This window comes from Amphibalanus amphitrite, unplaced genomic scaffold (assembly GCF_019059575.1).
Source record: "Amphibalanus amphitrite isolate SeventyFive unplaced genomic scaffold, NRLGWU_Aamphi_draft 000049F_arrow, whole genome shotgun sequence".
NCBI lineage: Eukaryota > Metazoa > Arthropoda > Thecostraca > Balanomorpha > Balanidae > Amphibalanus > Amphibalanus amphitrite.
Window position 1 is genome coordinate 118,099 of NW_024881545.1, and position 19,399 is coordinate 137,497.

General features: G+C 49.0%; 1 protein-coding gene and 1 long non-coding RNA gene across 12 annotated transcripts; one reads left to right on the top strand and one right to left on the bottom strand.

The window, feature by feature from the left end:
- Positions 1-3,501: 3,501 nt before the first annotated feature.
- On the bottom strand, positions 3,502-5,254 carry LOC122377681. The gene is made up of 2 exons (XR_006255902.1): positions 4,155-5,254; positions 3,502-3,881 (listed from the first exon to the last, which is right to left on the bottom strand). It is a non-coding gene; the product is annotated as an uncharacterized LOC122377681 (long non-coding RNA).
- On the top strand, positions 4,818-19,272 carry LOC122377680 (pyruvate dehydrogenase E1 component subunit alpha, mitochondrial-like). Of its 11 annotated transcripts, none has more exons than XM_043357999.1 (11): positions 4,818-4,863; positions 9,701-9,785; positions 12,865-12,930; positions 13,350-13,523; positions 13,887-13,994; positions 14,254-14,364; positions 14,663-14,755; positions 16,886-17,041; positions 17,397-17,500; positions 17,972-18,116; positions 18,603-19,272. In XM_043357999.1, the coding sequence occupies exons 2-11, from the start codon at positions 9,735-9,737 to the stop codon at positions 18,792-18,794; spliced, it is 1,200 nt and encodes a 399-aa protein (XP_043213934.1). In that variant the 5' UTR covers positions 4,818-4,863; positions 9,701-9,734; the 3' UTR covers positions 18,795-19,272. The 11 variants fall into 11 exon arrangements, with proteins under 11 accessions (XP_043213934.1, XP_043213935.1, XP_043213931.1 ...); XM_043358000.1 differs by lacking the exon at positions 4,818-4,863 and adding an exon at positions 6,378-6,457; XM_043357996.1 differs by lacking the exon at positions 4,818-4,863 and adding an exon at positions 8,359-8,491.
- The last annotated feature ends 127 nt before the right edge of the window (positions 19,273-19,399 follow it).

The window sequence follows — 19,399 nt, forward strand, 5'->3', positions numbered from 1 at the left end:
AAGGTCAGGTCAATTTCTCGACCTCCCCATTATAAGTCAATGGGGGAAAAATCAACTCCCTGTTTTTACCACTAAAACGGGTCGGAATGGTCCCATAAACCATACATAACCTCATCTACGATCAACCTTCACTACCTTGAGGTCTGTTTTGCTGTTGGGCAGCTGTAAGGTCATGTGACGTCATCAAAGGTCACCAGCGTTTTTTTACAATAACCCCGTACAGGAACAAGATACAGCCGCGCGGATGGTCTCATTGTGTTCAGCTCGTCAAGGCGCATCGAATGATATACATGATGACCTCGAGGTCACGTGGCCTGAGGTCAACCTTTGATCTTGACCTTTCGAGGTCAACATATATATCATTCGATGCGGATTGACGAGAGGATCACGATGATGCCCTTAGTTTGTTCCTATATTGACTAGTTCGAAAGCTATTTGAGAAAAACTCCATACCTCGCCGCCATTTTGACTTTTTTGACCCCTGTGACGTCATCTTTGACCTGACCTGAAAATGACCTTTGTAAAAATTGTAGACCTTGTCCGTGCGTATCCCTTGCCGTTTACCGCTTGTCACTATCTTGGTTCGTTCTCGAGATCTCATGGGGGGCGGTCATCCGCCCCCCCCCCCCGTCGGTACGAAGTTGGCGCAGACCCCCGTCGGTGCGCGTGTTAACAGCCCTATGGGCGTTGCATGGAAAGAATGGGGCCAAAAGTCGGCAGCGTCCCCCCTTAATCGAAGGTTTTCCGCCGCTACTGTACGGATTGCCATTACATTACGGTTAGGGCGCTACTACACGTGTGCGCGTGCATGGGTCGCTTACGTATCTCGAGCGGCAGGGGCGCTTATGTTCAAAATTCACTAAACCGGCCTCGCGCTCAACTGTTTTCAGGGGCGTCGACACCGGTCCGACTTTTCCGACTAGTCGGACCACTTCTTCGACAAGGCGGTGCCCTGCTGTGGCTCGCGGGGGCCCCTGCTGCAGACCGCGGGGGCCCTACTGCGGCTCGGGGGCCCTGCTGCGCCTCTGGGGCCCTGCTGCGGCCCGCGGGGTCCCCTTCTGCGGCCGCGGGGGGCCCCTGTTGGGGCTCTCGGGGGGCCCTGCTGCGGCCACGGGGGCCCCTGCTGCGGCAACGGGGGCCCCCCGCTGCGGCTCGCGGGGGCCCTGATGCGCCTTCGCGGGGGCCCCCCCGAGAAAAAGTCGGACCAGTTTTCCTTACGCGTCGACGCCCCTGACTGTTTTGGCCGGTGCCCCATGGAAGTCCGTCGGGGTCGTTTGCACACGTCTTGCTTACGCGCCGGGCCCCGCTTCCACATCTCAAGAACGGCTTGGCCTATCGAGCTCAAACTTTGTAAACCGCTAGGAACCGGTTAAATTAATGTCCCCCTCCAGGGGTGTCGATTTTTCAAAATGGTTGGGGGTGCTCAACCCCTGCACCGGGTGAAAGATTGTAGCTTTGCCATGGGGCACAACCGTACCTACAAGGCATTGTTGTGTATCCCCATAAGGTACTGATAATCCCGGGATTTCCACTAATATTTCCCAAAGGTTGAACGTTCTTCAAAATCATTCTGCTCGTCCTAGTACTTGGCTACCTCATTACATAAACATCTTTCCGAAAAAAAACGCGTACATTTGCCGGCAGCTCGGCAGCAGCACCGACACCTCTGTAATAAGGTGACAGAAACCGATGACCGCGATTAGCACCGGTGCAGCAGCCCCTGCGGTCTGCAGGGGCGGACATTGCGCGGGAGGCAACGGTATAGCTACGAGGCTCTGGCGTTTATCAGACGATCACAATAATCGCTGAAAAAAATAACAGGTGATTGCAATTCGATATTCATGGGTTTACGATTTTCCTCAGTGGCGTAGCCAGGTGGGCCCGTGAGCCCCCCCCCCCCCCGCCCCATCAGGTTCAGGGGCCCATCGGATTATTCGGGCCTGAGGGGCACTGCGGCGCCAATTGGCCACTGAGGGTCCACGTTGGCTATATTTGGACTCAGAAGGGCCCCACAGGGCTCGTAAGAACACCTCATGGGCCCAAAAGTACTAACATTAAGATCTCCATAAGGGCCCCAAGCCAGCCTCTGAGGGCCACTTGCCGGCCTCTGGGGGTCTTAACCGGCCTCTAGGGGGCCAGCTCTAGGAGCTGCACACCCGCCTGTAACGGCCCCACACCCATTTCTCTGAGGGCCCCTATAACGGCGACTGTGAGGGCCCTCACCGGCGCCCCTGAGCGCCACACCGGCGTCTCTGAGGGCCCCACACCCCTAACTCTGAGGCCCTATACCAATGCCTTTAAAAACCCTACATGGGCGGTTCTGAGGGCCCTTGACAGTTACCAGCGACCCTGACGGCCCCACACAGGTGGCACGGAGGGTCCCAGCGGCGTCTGAGCGCATCATGCCAGTCTCTGAGAACCCCACAAGGCTCCTGAAGGCACCGGTGACCTCTTGATATCTTCTTGTCGGCCTATGAAGGATCCGTTCCGTAACAGCAGTTCTGAGGGCCCAACGCGCGCCTGTGATGGCCCTAAACCAGTGTCTCTGAGAGCCCCCACACCGGCGCCTCCAGTCCGAGGGCCCCACATTGCCATATCTGAGGGCCCCACACTAGTGCCTCTTAAGGCCCTATATCGGCGGCTCTGAGGGCCCAACATCGTAGCTTCTGAAGGCCCCACAAGTGCGCATGTGACGGCCACCCTGCCACCGGTGACATTTGAAGGCCCCACACCGGCGACTCTGAGGGCCCCATCAGCGCCTGAGCCCGTTCCGGTCTCTAAAGATGACCCCACAGGGTTTCTGAAGGTACATACCACCGGCCTCTGATGACCCTTTGCCGGCCTCTGAGGGCCCGTCGCCGGTCTCTGGAGCCCCCTGCCGGCTTGTAAAGGGTACGCGCCAGCAGCTCTAAGGGTCCGACACCCGTGTACGACGGACCCACACCATCTTTGCAACTTAACGTTTTTTTTTCGCCCTTCTTCTTAAATCTAAATTTTCTTTTCTTTACATCTTTATTTCATGCCTTGTAAATTGCGTAATTGTTTCATTTTTAGTAGTGAACTACTGCAGAACAATTATTTTCCTCAAGCAGAGTTATTGAGGGACAAAACCATTGGGGGTGCCCGGAAAACCATTGGGGGTGCTCATTTGAGCATTGGGGGTGCTGCAGCACCCCCAAATGTATACAAATCGACACCCATGCCCCCCTCCCCTCCTAGACAAATCACTTCGCACACGCCACACCGTTGCACAGATCGGAGCAAGGGATCGGGAAGGCAGACGTGGCATGTAAGTTAGTTGGAGGTTTCGTATCGCTCTTTCGCGTGTGCAGGGCCCAATGTCTCGCTTGTTCATTCTCAGGGCAATGACCCTTATTGGTTGCATACTACGAATATTCCCACGACGATACCAGGCACAAAATTTTAAGTACCGTACACCAGGCTCTCATTTCTCAGCTGCCTCTGATTGCCACACACCAAGGCAAGCTTACAAACAGGTAATCTAATCACATTGCTTTATTGTTGTCATGTGCTAAACTAATCGAAGTAGGTATCACTCAAAATCCGCACGTCTGTGCGTCCATCGAAGCAAGCTGTCATTACTACATAATTCATGCCACCCTCCAGACGACCTATGCGTGGTCGACTCTAATGTTGCATCTCGCCGTTCGATCACCTTCAGCGAATCGCTCGAAGCGATGCCTTTGGTTAACCTCGCCCTATGGCCACTTCCAGATTTCCCGGATACCCGAGTTGTGCAAAACTGCATTTTCGTGGTGTTCTCGTAGTTACCACCAGCTAATCATTCTTTGCCAGAAGGCCCAGAGACACAGCCACCATGACAGCTACAAACTTGGTCAAGGCTTGCAATTCGCCGGCACCTGCGGGGAAGGGGGGACAATACTAGTGACCAGAATCGGCAGTACAACCTAAGCGCAAACTGCGAAAGACGACCGCCCGTGTAGCTATTATAGATGGGCAAAGTGAACGATCAATTGACTGAAGTATGCAATAGTTTTTGACACCAGCATCTGATCATGGCTAGCTCGGACAAGGCGTGATAAGCGTTACCCTTCATGCGCAACCAGCGGTAGTAAATATGGGTCTTTGTTAGAAACAAAGACCGTGTTAAAAACACTGGTAATGCCACTCACCACTTGCAGCAGTTGTAACGTCTCCTTCGGCAGCGGCCGGGGCTTCAGTGCCCCCTTCTCCATCCGCTGCAGCTGCTGTCGTTCCAGCCGCCCCAGCATCGTCACCACCAGCATCACCGCCAGCGTCACCACCAGCGTCACCGCCGGCGGCGGCCTCAGTCGCAGTGGCCGCATCTCCACCAGCAGCAGCTGCACCATCAGCGGCAGGGGTAGTCTCCGCCGCTTCTTGAGCGTACACCTGGTACGAAACCAATGCAAGCACGAGCAGTGCAGCTGCAATACCTTTGACGGACATCATGCTTAAATCGAAAGAGGGATTTACCACCAAAATCAAAACTTAAATTACGAGACACACGCACACGACGACAAGCAGACCGCGAATGACCGACAACAATACATCTGCACGTGCTGCAAGCAGACGATAATTGCCATGGCAACTGAATTTTAAGCGGGAAAATGAAAGTGAAGCACATAAAGCGGAAATATAAATTAAAATAAAGCCTTCTTAAAACAAAACATCAACAAATACTAAGAAGGTGCTCAAATAATTCAAAAATGGCTTATCCTTCCAAATTGAATGCAATAAATGAAAACAAAATAATTTCTAAATTAATTACCAAGAAAATGTGCTTTCGGTGCGCTTATTTTAATGCTCTTGACTTTGCTCAATTATTTGCTACTCATTTGCGTTTGATGATTTGGCTCATTTGTAATAGTGATTACATTTGCGTTTTTTTTTGCGAGGCGTGTATGCTGAAGATTACTTTACTAATAGTGTAAAGTCGACTACAGAATGATGTTCCACTTTTCACAGGCAATTACAGGGGGCATCAATTTTACACATTGTGACCAAAAAATTTCCAGAGGCTGTGATAGGTTGGCCACAAATGACGTCAGAATGACGTCATGTTCTGCCATTTTCGACCGAAAAAAGACCTTCGCGAGAAGAGCTGTCAGGCCTACGGGCTTTAAAGATACAGAAAAATGATCAAATATCAAAGGTGTAGAATTGACAGGGCTACAAAACTGCTATCTCGGATTTTTTTTTTTTAGTTTTAACTCACAAAAATCAAAAAAGCAACTTTTTTGATATATTAGCCAAAAACTCAAAAAGTTTTTTGAGTTTCGAAAAAACTGGAATGTATGTGATAGTACCTACCGTCTTCTATCTACATACCAAATTTCATTTTTTTGGCGAAAAAAACGAAAAAAACTTCAAAAATGATGACGTCAAATTTTCAAACTCAATTTTTTGCCATTTTAGACTACGTAGGGCAAAACAGACCACCATTGGACTCCCCGTGACGAGCTGCATCGAATCAATACCCATTTTATGCAAAAATATCAACTTTGAAATTTGACCTAATTTGACCTGACATTGACCTGACCTTCACCAAACCGTGACCTAAGCTGGCCCCAAAAGCTTCCTGACCCGCATAATCGCATTTGTCATGTGAAATGGACCATAAAACATGTTATCACACGACACTTTCATAATTGTGACCCCAAGTGACCTGACCAATTTGACCTGACCTGTGACCTGACCTGGTATCAGTGACCTCATATAGCGAAGTATGTGTTTGACGAACATTGTACCATCGATGGTTCCATTTTTCAATAACTTACCAATTTACTCGATTTCACAACACATTTCTTGAAATGACCGTGAAATGTTAACGGTGAAAATCCGACCTTTGACCTGACCTGTGACGTCATTGGTTTGACTTAGGTCAATGAAATTTGGTCATAAGGTAGTTACCTATTGGGGCTATCGAACGCCGTTTGAATTTTGAAAATCAGCCGGTAAATTTCCGAGATCTTAGGGGGGGGGGGGACGAAACGGCCCCCCGCTCCCCCCCCCCCCTACGGGTGGTAGCACGTGATAAACGGCACAACTTAGCGCTCCGGTCAACTGATAGCTTCTGAGGAGTGGAACATCATTCTGTAGTCGACTATGCATTACATATACTGTTTTCTATTGATTTTCTTTCACGCCATTCACAATCACGGCAGATCTTTTCATCACTTGATTCAACGTTATTTTCGTTTTGGGCGTTTTCATTTTGGGTATAAATCGTATAAATGTATTATATTAATGAAGCAGAACGATCAGGACTGTAACCCACAGAATGCAAACTTGATGAGGCTATTTGTTTTGACCCGCCCCAGTATTAGTGTTTTGTTTAGTGTTTTGTATTCATAGTCACCGTGGTCGGCCCGAACGCATAGTGGGGGGGGGCCGGGGGGGGCGGTCGAATGTTCTTACACACGTGAATCTGCTGCCAGTTTGACGGACATGAAAAGTATTTTTTTTTTTTTTTCAACGAATCGGTTGACGGCGTGGTTCGCGTGGTTTTATAGATTAGTAGACTTTTTGCAGTTTCCCTTAAGTGCTAGGGTGTTTTTTACGGGATATTCTGTTCCCGTCCTGTTCAGCATTTCTTTTTTTATCAAAAATAGCCTTGTCTTTGCGTGAAATTGAATTCTGGTGGATTTAGTCTCGACAGCTTTTCGTCTCATTCGTCTCACTCTGCCCGAGCGGCTTCCCACTATTAAAGCAAGATTCCACGGTGAGTCTGCTTTCCCTCCTCTTCACGTCTTCATTTTTTGTTGACTACTCTTTGGCAAGACTTGTAATTTCCTCACAAGATTATCTCGCTTTTTGGTGTCGTTCTCTCCAGCTATGCCAGCCATGTTCTCCAAGGCGGTTACCGCTACTGACGAAGGTCAGATCAGGGGGGTACGCTCCGGCTGTTTAGCATTACGAAAAGTGGTGACAGACGTTTGTGGAGGATTGTCGACGAACTCTTGTTCCGCGAGCAGCACTCACGCGCTAGCGGAAAATCCACCAATCAGCGCTCGGCAGTGCTCGACGCTGATTGGCCCGACGCTCGTGACGAAATTGCGGGGGACCGCAGTTATTCTCTATGGACCCGAATAGGCTTTTGGATTTCGGTGGGGTTTCTTTTAGATTATATGCTGTTTCGAGCTGTTTTCGAGTTGAAATATATTTCTTATGACTGTTAGCTATATAATGGCACCATAAAATCATGATTTTGATTAATATTACCGATGTAATATCGGCCCAAAAGACATGCTGTCATGGCACGGACTGCCCTGCGGCTGATGTGGGGCCCCTAGTGCCAGCGTATGGTAATGATGGGTTGACGAAGGGTTATTGGAGACTCTTAGAGCCCCACCAGGATTCAGTATAGGGTCATCAGGGCCGGGAACGTCCATCAGGGGTCTGAGTAGGCCTGCCATAGGGGCATACATGATACATGACACATCATGGAACATGGGTCAATCTAGATCCATTAGGGGCCGTTGAAGGGCCATCATTGTTCAGCGTGGGCCCGCAATTACCTCTGATGGGCATATGCCGTGCCCCGATGGACTAACGCTGGCCCCTGATAAAACATCACCAGCCACTGATACTTGATAGGTCTACAAAGCCCCCTGCTGGGTCTAAATTGGTCACTGATATGCCCAAATGGGCCACTGAGAAACCCGTACAACATCCCCTGACTGCACCTGATGGACCAATGCCGTTCCCTCATGGGCCCACCACGGCTCTTGAATGGCCTCTTCAAGTCCCTGAAGCGCCTTTATTGGCCTAAATGGACCCCTGATTGGCTTATGTGGTCCCTAATGGTCCTATATGGCCCCCATGAGCCCTCAACGTCCCTAAACAGCCTTACATTATATGCCACCGGCCCCTGGTAGGCCTGCACTGGACCCGCTGGGCCTATACCGACCCATAAAGGGCCCATGTCGAGCCCTCATGGACCTCCGATGACCACACGCCGGTATGTGTGGCCCCATATCAGGAGTGGTCCGTCTATCCCATGTATGTACTTACGGTCTTTTTGGCCGATGTGACACCGGTAGTATATAGAAATGTCATGATTAAATGTCGTTATTATATAGTCAAAGGTCACGGAAAGAATATCCAAGCTCAAAAATGGCCTCAAACCCAACAAAAACTGATACAAATCCCTTTCAAAAGTCATAATTCTATTAAACGCCATAGGGTTATAGCTGCAGTCCCCCGCAATTTCGTCACGAGCATCGGGCCAATCAGCGTTGATTATTGGCGAGCGCCGATTGGTCGATTTCCGCTAGCTTGTAAATGCTGCTTGCGGATATAGTCTTGAACAAGTGAGGGTCGCGGCAACTAATCATCGCTTGTCACCACTTTTTCGTCGGGAGCGTTCTACCTGGTTTATATAGCCTTGGACTGGATCCTCGGCTCGGGTGGCGTGAGAGTGTGGGTGTTGTTGGCGGGGATATTTTATATAGGTGCAGTGGAGCGGTAGCTTTCTTCTGATTTGAGGGTACAGTGGATTAATCCGGATGTTCCCCGTTATCGCTTAAAACTTAGATCAAGTAGGCGTTGCACGAAGCAGGGCGATTGTTTCGAGCACCTGCCCTGAGAGTTTCAGTCATCACTCATCAGCCTTTCCTATAATGTGTGACTTAACGATAATCTGATTGTGAAGAAATTGTGGTAATTATAGTCTTTTTTATTCAAAAGAACTCTGGCTCCAAGTTCATTATTGAAGCTCTCACGTGAGTTTTCAGTTTTGGCAGCATCAGTGCTGGCCAATAATTTCTTACTGCAAAAATATTACATTTCAAATTTTGTTCAGTGAATTCCTGGGCCCTGTTCATGAAGTCTGCGGTCGCTGCGGCCAGCCGCAGGTTCTAAGCCCCGCCCATTTTTGAAACGTCATCACTCACTGGGCCGCAGCAGCGTTCCATGAACACCGTCTGCTGCCGAAATAGTTTCCGACAATTGTTTAAACTGACGTACACCGCTAGATAATTTGTTATCAAAATAGTCTCCATGACAACACGGCTTGCGCCTATTTGACTTCAGTGCGCCAAGTTCAGTGCAATTAGTTTTCTTGCGGCTCGGCGGTCGCTGGATTGTGGCCGCAGAGATCGCAGCAGCCGCAGCAAGGTGCCGTCATACATTCTTCATACTACATGAGCCCCGCCCCTTTTCGTGACGCAACAGCCCGGCTGACCGCAGCGGCTGCAGCGACCGCCGGGGTTCATGAACAGGGCCCTGGAAATTGTGCCTGCAAAAATGAGCATACTTAGATGATGTCATTGGTGGCAGCTGGCACCCAATGTCCATACAATTGCAAAAAGTGTCAACAAATTTGAGGAAAATTTCATTTTCATTGTTACCAAGGTTAGAATCAAGAGAACGGGTCTGTCCATTCATGGTAGTTATGCATTGCAATTTATGCATTGCATTGCAATGCAAGTTTGACAGCATGACATCACCACTGTTCTAATATCTAGCTCCAAAATACATCTATGGAAATTATTAGGAAGGAATCACATGTTAGAATTAGTTGACATTTGATTTTCCCAGGTTCAGTTTTTGCCTGTTTCAGTTTTGCTGGCTATACATTCTTGTTTGGAAAACATATTTGGAGCCAGAGTCCAGTCCTCTTGAATAAAAACAGACTATACAGGTACATGCTTCTGTATTTCATTTCCAAATTATTACCCAGTACCTTTTTTGACAGCTCTATATCAGCAGCATATAGCAAAACCATCACCATGCTTGCATCCAGAATTGCTGGCAGCTTTCGAACCCAGCCTATGAGACAGGTAAGTTGCACCATTTATTATTATTTATCATTTGATACTTATCAAACTGCTTGCACTAACCTCTGTGGATCTGTAACTGACCGATTTCTTTCTCCATTTTTTTTTTGCATTACAATCTTGCATTATACATAGCTATTAGCCATAACTGTGCTTTATTCAACAAAGAATCACCACTTTTCTTACTGAACTGGCATCATTTATCTGTCAACTCATAATCCATGTGTGTTACAATGGATTCACTCCCTGCTTTCATATCATATGGCAACTGGTAAGAGTTATATGTTCTGATTGGTCAATGTTGGTCATTACAAATAAAGTGTTGAGGTTAGTGTTTGTTTTTCAATGCCATTGTGGACTGTTAATAAGAGATTTATATGCCTCAGTCCCTTCCAACCAACCAGCTTGCTTTGTGTCAAAGTTTTTGAAATTGAGTCCTGCTGTATTACTACAGACTTCAAAACTATAGATATTTATTCCACTTGTGTCAGGGTACATGCATGACAACATGAAACATAACTTATAAGATTGTGTCACATATTTTCACTGTGCACTGTATGGGTCACTCCCAATTGGAAGGAGCTCCTTTTTGCCTATCAAGCTTCTTTATGCCTTCCTATGCGATTTACTAATGCTGAACTAGGGACAGAGGCAAAAAGCAGTGTGATAAAATGTCGCCATGTGCGCTATCGGCAGCTGGCTTCATGGAAGGCACCGGACTTTGGATACGGCGACTTTGTCGACGATTCACTGGTAGAGACCGAACAGGCAGTGCTAAGTTTACATTTATATGATTCGTTCCAAGCATTCCTTTTTCATTTATGCTGCACTAGGCAGGTTTAGCGTTTTTCTCGTTTATGCCACATAATGCATCACGTAATTGCCTTGCTACTCTACTTAGTATATTCCTGTTCTCGCAAACGATCATCACATGGTAGTGTGTCTAGTTATTTCGCTCCAATAGCCCGCACCAGGCTGGTTAGCTCAACGAGTGAGCCTTGAATAATTGCGAAGCCAAACATTGATGTGTTTGAATTGCCAAGACAGTCGGCGCTGACCCCTGACTTATACGATCAGTGACTGAGTGGTAGGATCACCGGCTTGGTGCATTAGTTGACGCGTCCGATCACACTTCCGTTCGCCGTTCGGTCGTCTGTCCCATATAGATTTACAATCATGTCTCTAATGTCAAGACCTCCACAATGCATAGGAATTCCTGTGTAAGGTTGAGCTACAATAAATTTTTAACCATCTGGACAACGATCATTGGGATATTTGACGTTTTCAATCAACTATTATTGATATGTGATAGATATTATTCCCCTTTATCTTACGCACCCATGTAGGCGAACGGATTACGAAATCACATGATGGCAGTCGACAAAGGAGCATCCAGAACACATCTCAATGTGTTTAATGTGCTTACATTCTAGATAGGACATTTCACAGTTTGACAAATATGTTCCTGTTTAGAGATTCGCTCTAGGTTAAAAAAGTGCCGCCGCTTTTGAAGAAGCAAAAGTTGGTTCTGACTTGACAAGCTTAGACAGGCGAAATGAAAACATATACATACCCTGGAACTCAAAAGCCGACGAAGTCGGATATTTTTCGATGGATGAAATGTCAGTAACACGTGAAAATGTTCATCTCCATGGAGCGCGAATAAAGTGTACTTTGTAAATACTAGACACACTGCCAGTGTATCTGGCTCTGGACAAACCCTCACTCTCGGATGTAAGCGAGCACGTTTTGCAATGTTCATTGGCTTGCATTTGTTTTTTCCGTTTCCAGAGGTGTTTGTTTCACGCTTGATTTCTCATGACAGAATATTTTTGCTGCGATTCTTCTTTGGTTGGAAGCAATGCAATATTTGGAGCCATTGTCCCTTTATTATCATTCAGTTCTGCACTTCTGCCAACCCTTTGAATTTGACCGTCATTGTAATACTTAGCTAGATTTATGCCTGTATTGTGTTCAATTGTGGTCAGGTGTTTCACTTAGCATGCCAATGTTTCTTCGGTTGATGTCATGTTTGTTAAATGTAGCGTTGGAATCGCAGTCACAATGTGGTTGCAAGCTTTTTTCTTGTTTACTATTTCCCGCTCATCTTTGCCCTTTTTTATCGGCCAAGTGGTCATTACAAAAAAAAGATGAATCTTAACTTTGTTATCCTATAAATCTTGTGACATTTCCTTAATATGCGGACATACCAGGCAGTGGCGGATCCAGGATTTCGTCAAGGGGGGATACGGTATTGTTCCCCCTGGTATTTGGTGCCCCTCCTCCCCCCAAAAAAACACGGATTTCGGCCACTTACTTTTCGGGATGGTGCCCCCTCAGACCCTGGGGGAGTGCTCCTTCAGACCTCGGATTTCGAAATGGTGCCCCTGGAAACTTGGAATGGTGCCCCCGGAGGCAGACTTCGGGGTGGTGCCACCTCTGCCCTCAGACCTCGGGATGGTGCCCCCAGACCTCGCGAGTCGCGATGGTGCCACCAGAGACCTCGGGATGATGCCCCCGGACCCTCGAGATGGTGCCCCCTCCGACCTTGGGATGGTGCCCACGGAGAACTCGGGATAGTGCCCCCGGAGAACTCGAGATGGTGCCCCCGCGGACCTCAGCCCCACCCGAGGCGAGGGACAGAAATGGGCCTCCGGGAGACCCCGAAAACGGTACCCTATTCCGATAGACCTTTTGGATGGTGCCCCCTTAGGAGACCTCTGGGTTAAAGCTCCCGCCGGTGACCTCCGTGATGAATTAAAAAAAAAACCTCCGTGATGGTGCCCCCGGGAGTCCCAGGGGGGGGGGGGGGCATGGCCCCCATGCCCCCCTCTGGATCCGCCACTGATACAAGGTTTAACAACCTAATGCTCAAAACATTACCTATGAAAAATAACTTATCATTTCCAAACCTTTCCCATCTTCGCCTATCAGCAAACTTGTCTAGACCACGTTACTCTATTGCTAGATTGGACGTAATTCGGCCTCGTCTTGGCTCCGCTGATCCTGAAGGCTGTACTTCCTTTTGAGGATATGACCGGATACAATCGTTATAACGCTGTTGCTGCCTGGTCTATTTCAGAAACTTGTCTCTCCGCTGGTGACCTCGGCAAAAAAACTCAGCACAGAGCATACGTTCGAAACCAAGGTAAGTGACGCCCGGACTGGCCGTTTGTTTCTGTTCTTTTCTGTGACTGCTTTGTGGTGGGGGTATCAGACTGGTCCCAAACTCTTATTTCAGTCTCATTGATGTGGGATTGAATGAGTGGTTTAGAGAAAGACACCTACCTATCAATCCGAGTAGGTAGCTTATTACACTGTTTAGGCATGTGGCTCCTTCATTGCCTTTTGTTTGTTTCTTGATTTTGGTCGAAAGAGTGTTGGAATATCTTTGATCAGCGATTGCCTCCTCTTGTGGTGTTATAAATGTTTATATTCGTTACGTAAGCTCACACATCAGCTGCATGAAAAGCGCCCGTGAAAGCCGCGTATCACTCCGGCCACGACCAGTGAGCATCCTATGAAGCTTTAGTTTCTCGGTCGCTCACCAGATGTCTCTATCGGCAGCCGTCCCTGATGCACCGCGCCGAGACGGAGCCGTCTGCGACTGTGTCGCTGACGCGTGACGATGCGCTCAAGCTGTACCGGCGCATGCAGACGATCCGACGCATGGAGACGGCCGCCGGCAACCTGTACAAGGAGAAGGCAATCCGCGGCTTCTGCCACCTCTACTCGGGACAGGTGAGGCCTGCCGGCCGGCTGCCACCCATGTGCAGAGTTGTGAGACGTCTGCAGAAACCGTGGAAACTGGAAGATTGGCGCTCTGCTCTGTCCTCGCGAATATATTTTGAGATGGACATAGCAGCCGCTGTTTTTTTTTTTTTAATATAGCTTACCAGGCTCACCAGTCACTGTACAACCAAACAAGAAAACGAACCCCATTGTGTTCGTTGTTAGCCAATCTGCTGCTGCCGTGCTCCACCCGCTCCCACTCCACTTTCCATTATTCTCCATCGATGACGTCACGCACCAGCTGACCGCCCACCTGACGTCACGCCATCCCATCTCGCTGACCGTGTCTGTGTGGTTGGTGGCTGTCGGCAGGAGGCCAACTGTGTGGGCATGAAGGCGGCCTTGATCGAGGGCGACTCTGTCATCACGGCGTACCGCTGCCACGGCTGGACCTACGAGATGGGCGCCGCGCCAAAGGAGGTGCGTGCGACCGGATGGTATAGTCGCCTGGGAACGCGGGTTCAAATCCTCGAGTGTATAACTAGAGTTTTGCCAACCGATAGGGTCTGATGTATGGAATGCTACATACAGGCACATTTTTTAACAGTAAACTAGAGTACAGCCTCGTAATACAATTCCATCGAAAATAGGTCTGTGTGATAAAAAGTAAATACAGCGTTCATTTATCCCCTTCCCGCCTGTATAATAACATTACCATCTCCTCCTACACAACCACCAGGTGCTGGCCGAGCTGACGGGCAAGGTGTCTGGCTGTGCGCGCGGCAAGGGCGGCTCCATGCACATGTACGCGCCCAACTTTTACGGAGGAAACGGCATCGTGGGTGCACAGGTATGGACGGACGCGCTCGGGCTCATGGCGGTTTGAGGGACGGGAGGGATGGGAGGGATATGCGACATAGTGGTTAGGGGCAAGGGGGGCCGATGAAGTATTCTGGTGTAATACAATACTTACTAAGCAACCAAAATGTCAGTTCAGTATTCATAGCTGCATTATTCGCTCGTATTGCTTCTCGCCTTTATCTGGAAAGTATAGATAGCCTGATAAGTGACAATTGATATTTTGACGCTAGGTATCGTCTGACGCTTGCCTGACACCGTTGTCTGACACCTTTATCTGGCACCGGCAGTGCCCGATGGGAGCCGGTATCGCTCTGGCGCACAAGTACAATAAAACGGGCAACGTGTGCCTGACACTGTACGGAGACGGAGCCGCCAATCAGGTACGGATGGCCGTCGATCGTTCTCGCAGGACTGACACCAACCCTCTGATATGTTGAAGGCCGCTGTCTCCTGAATTTTCCAGCCAGCCGATATTCTGCTTTATAACCATATGTAACCTTTGGTGTTCCATTATTCTTTACCAAGAAGGAGGGCGTAGAGGGCATTGAACCTGCTATTCCAGTCAAACGATTCGCTTTGGTATTCTTCCAGGTTCCAACCACCCCTATACGGTCACCTACAACCTACTATGCTTTTCAGACCCCATGAGACCCTAATTTTCGGCGATAATTTATTTACTATTTGTCCAATTTTTCTTCAAATTTTCACAATGCACATTTCAGCTCAAGCGCCAATTTTCGCCAATATGGTCTCTTAACAAAATATCAAATTTTAGGGTACTTGTCGTTGCCTCGTAATGTTAAAATCGGCTCCGTAAATCAGTCAGTGGAGTAGAGGCTATCCGTGCGTAGGTATGACGTCACAAACACGTGACCATTAAGCTCCGCCCTCCCGGCGGACGGGGCGGTGACCTTGGCCGGTCAGTCGGCTGCGTGGAGCGGGCGGGGCAGTAGCTGTCGCACCGGGGCGGCTCGCATGGACCGTAGCTGCCGTGCAGTTGTCGTTGCAGCCGTAACTTCATCGAATGAGCTAAATAGCGCGCATAAGTAACGCACCAGCTGAAGCCCTCGACTAATTTTATCTATCACAAATGTACGTACACCTTGTTCAATCACAAAAAATATATATTTCCACACAAGATTCGGGGCTTGTGAAAAAGACGCGCATAAAAGACGCTGTTGATTTCAAATGATTGCGTAAGATTATGTATCGCGTCAGACTACGTCAAAATTGCAAAACAGAATTACCATTAACATGATGCAATTTATGTGTTTGATATATGAAATTTGATTAGGAATGTATGCCGGCGTGGTCGATTTATATCATCCCGGTGCAACTAAGCACTGAACACCTTCAGGACTAATCCATTTGATCATCGACTTAGGTTGAGGAGGTCGCCAGACTAACTTTGCCCCCAGAGCTTGTGTGTTGAAATGCAAACATAAAAAGTAAAAGCCTAGAGATAGTTTCCTCACCATTGAGGACATACCTACTGTTACTTAAGTTTTACAAAAAAGATACGAGTTTATTGATGATCGTTCTCGTGTAGTGCCCAACGTCCGCCTGCCACATTGCTATTTCTTTTTGCGCACGTCTTAACAATATAACACACACATGACACCGCGATAAAGGCCATTTCTACCATACGACACATTACGCTTCTGCCCCACCCGGCGCCCCGCACCGCTTCACGAATCACGAATACGGTCGTTTCGCTGGAGCGATGCCCCAGGCAATCGGCCGTGCCCGAGACTCTTCATCCTACTTTGTTGCTTTCTGCGCCTTCCTCAGAAACATTTATTGGCACTGCCAAATATATCAATATTTTTGGGTCAAGCAGAGGCTTACACATGATCTTATAGGTAATCGGGTAGTGACCTGACCCAACCTGACGATGAGATAGGTGCAACTCCGGCTTAAATAAATGTTCAGAGTCCAAGAGTCTATCCATCTTTCCTTCTACGGCCGGTTCCGTTCCAATAGATCCTACCTTGATTCTGATCATTCTGAATATTCTGAGCTGGTTCGACGTTTAAATACCAAAATAAGGTGAAGAGGATACCAAATGCCCTCAAACGGATAATTTTTTTTTTTTGGCTTTCGTCCCGAAACAACTTTGCCAGCTTCACTTGTCTCCAGCACGTGGTCCCGCTCCGACCTCTCCGCGGTGCTGACACCGACTGAAGCGGCATAGACCCATCGCGGTCACGGCCAGTGGGCGGAGTTTAGTTGGGCCCGGCGCAACGTGATTGGCCAGCGCTCCTATCCAATCCGGTGCGGTAGCGAGCGAGCCTCTATCCGGGTGCAAAAACTGATTAACATTACGAGCCAACGACAAGTGCTCTAAATTTTGATATTTTGTTAAGAGACCATATTGACAAAAATTGGCGCTTGAGCTGAAATATCGTCTGCCAAAATTTCAAGCTCATTGGACAAAAATTGAAGAAATTATCGCCGAAAAGCAGGGTCTCATGGGGTCTGAAATGCATAGTAAGCTTCTCCGTCCGCAGGGTCAACTGTTCGAGGCAATGAACATGGCTGCGCTCTGGGACCTGCCAGTCATCTTCATCTGCGAGAACAACCACTACGGCATGGGCACGGCCGTGTCTCGCAGCTCGCACAACACCGACTACTACACGCGCGGTGACCTCATCCAGGGCATCAAGGTGGGCGGCGGGGGGATGGCGGCGCTCGGGGGGTGCTCAGCTGCGGTGGGTGGGTAGGTTGCGATTGAGACTAAATACATACATGACCAGTGGCCATCGATCCTGACAGTCGAAATCGCTATCTGTATGATTGTGTGATGAACGAGTGTATTGTCATTGAGGGAAGGACCCTGTGCGTGGGGCTGGTGGTGAAAATGTCCCTCTGCCTGTCCCCAGGTGGATGGTATGAACGTGCGAGCTGCCGTGAAGGACGGGTGATGACGTGTCTGTCTGTCCTCAGTCCCCACGTGGACGTTATTGACGTTGGCCGTCAGGGACGGGTGATAACGTGTCTCTGTCTATCTTCTGTCCCCAGGTGGATGGTATGGACGTGCTGGCCGTCAGAGAGGCCACCCGCTGGGCCGCCGAACAGTGCCGAAACGGAAACGGACCCGTTGTTATGGAAACGGAGACCTACAGGTAACGGGGCTTTACCAGTAGAACCCGACCGATATTAAATTCCTTTGAATGGCGAAGATGCAAACTTTTTGATTCAGACGTGTTAGAGTTCTACTTCTTCAGGTTGTGTTGACTACCTGCATCTGAAAATGCTGCAAATGTGCAGGTGTAACGAAGTTTGTTTCATAGCCTGTTGTTGTTTCTCTTGCATCATAGTTGTCATACGGTGCTGCTGATATCTACAAAATACAAATAACGTGGTTAGACGTTACGCTGCTGGAGAATATCCGTTCGGAGTCGATCAATCTTTTCCGCCATCTCGTATTCCAATAATGTCAACATTTCCTTTTACATATTCTGCCACCCCTAGCCCCTCTCGTAGTCACTTCCCTGCAATGGCGGAGGCGGCACTGACTTTCCACGTCACCACCCTAGGTCGTCCGGCACTGACGCCTCATTTACCCCTACGCCCTTGCCTACCCCGTCTGGCAGGTACTCTGGCCACTCGATGTCGGACCCGGGCACCTCGTACCGGACCCGCGCCGAGATTCAGGAGGTGCGCCAGAACCGCGACCCCATCACCTCGTTCCGGGACAAGATCCTCGGCGCCGACCTCGTCACCGCCGACGAACTCAAGGTGAGGAGTGGGTTGTGGTCTATGCTGGTAAAGTTGACGGTAATTACTGAAGTATTGCGTACAGCTGCTGGTGAAGACTATGGTTGGTTGCTATTGAATCGAATTGAATCGAATCTATTGCTGTTGCTATTGAATCGAATTAGTCAGTAACATGCCGGATCGACGCTGAATCGTAATAAACGATCAATAACATGACGGATTGAATGGTTGCTCGAAAATCGCCATAAGGCGTCAGATCTGTTGTTTCTTATTAAAACTTTATCCATTGGCGGACTTAATAACTTCTTGTTACACTGCCAGAGCAATTACAGCAATCAGTCGAAATTTTACATTCACGGCTGGCGCTCGAGTTGAACGTCTTCTTGTTATCCAATGCCTTGACATCATCGCAACGAATGCCAAAACATTTTCATTGTATGAAAACCTGAACGGCTCTTTGCTAATGCCAGTCGCGGAAGTGACTCATCCCGCTCTGCCAATTCGCAGGAGATGGACACCGAGATCCGGAAAGAGATCGACGACGCCGTGCACGCGGCCAAGACCGACCCAGAGATCGGCATGGAGCACCTGTCGTACGACATCTACAGCGACGACCTGGGCCACAACATGGTGCGCGGCGTGTCACCATTCGTTCAGCTGCCGCACAAGGTCACCGGCCAGGCCGTCAACCGGAAGTGAGCACTTCCGATGGTATAATTAGGAGACGTATTGAGCGGAAGGAAGCGACTGCCACGGAAGTTTTGACGTTTTATCTGAATGGATCGTGTGCGTTTTGGTGTCGGTGGATCTGTGTTTGATTTGAGCCATGTATGAGAGCGAGGCGACTGCGGGACGCCTGGTCAGGAAATGTAGACGAGTTCGGAGAGACGGCCGGCATGCCGAATTGTGCAATCGTCAGGGTCGAGGCCGTGTCAGGGACGCCGTGCGGGTGCCGAGTAGACGGTCAGCTGGTCTGACCTCAGGAGTCAGTCTCGGGGAGGGAACAGTCGAGTGGCGCGCCTGTCTTGACGGCCGATCGCGGGCAGGTGAGAGTGTGACAATAACAGCAGCGCTGTCGCCACCGGGGCGATGCAGCAAAACGCCCGCTCAGTATCAGTAGTGGCCTGTCTTGTGGTTATGAGCCATACTGTGTTGAATAGTCACTGGAGGAACGATACGCTGTTTTTGGTCCGAAAGTGGGTAGAAGCTAGTTATAGCTCGGTGAGTGGCAGACGGCAGGTCCAACGAGATAGCGCAATGGATCCAGCGCAGGGCAGCCCAGGTCCGGGGGATATCAGGCATAA

What these genes read in the sequence shown, in the direction of transcription:
- LOC122377680 (XM_043357999.1), top strand. Translation starts at nt 9,735, where the DNA reads ATGCTTGCATCCAGAATTGCTGGCAGCTTTCGAACCCAGCCTATGAGA. An exon ending in GAACCCAGCCTATGAGACAG is followed by an intron (nt 9,786 to 12,864) that starts GTAAGTTGCACC and finishes GGTCTATTTCAG; the next exon opens with AAACTTGTCTCTCCGCTGGT. An exon ending in AGCATACGTTCGAAACCAAG is followed by an intron (nt 12,931 to 13,349) that starts GTAAGTGACGCC and finishes CTCTATCGGCAG; the next exon opens with CCGTCCCTGATGCACCGCGC.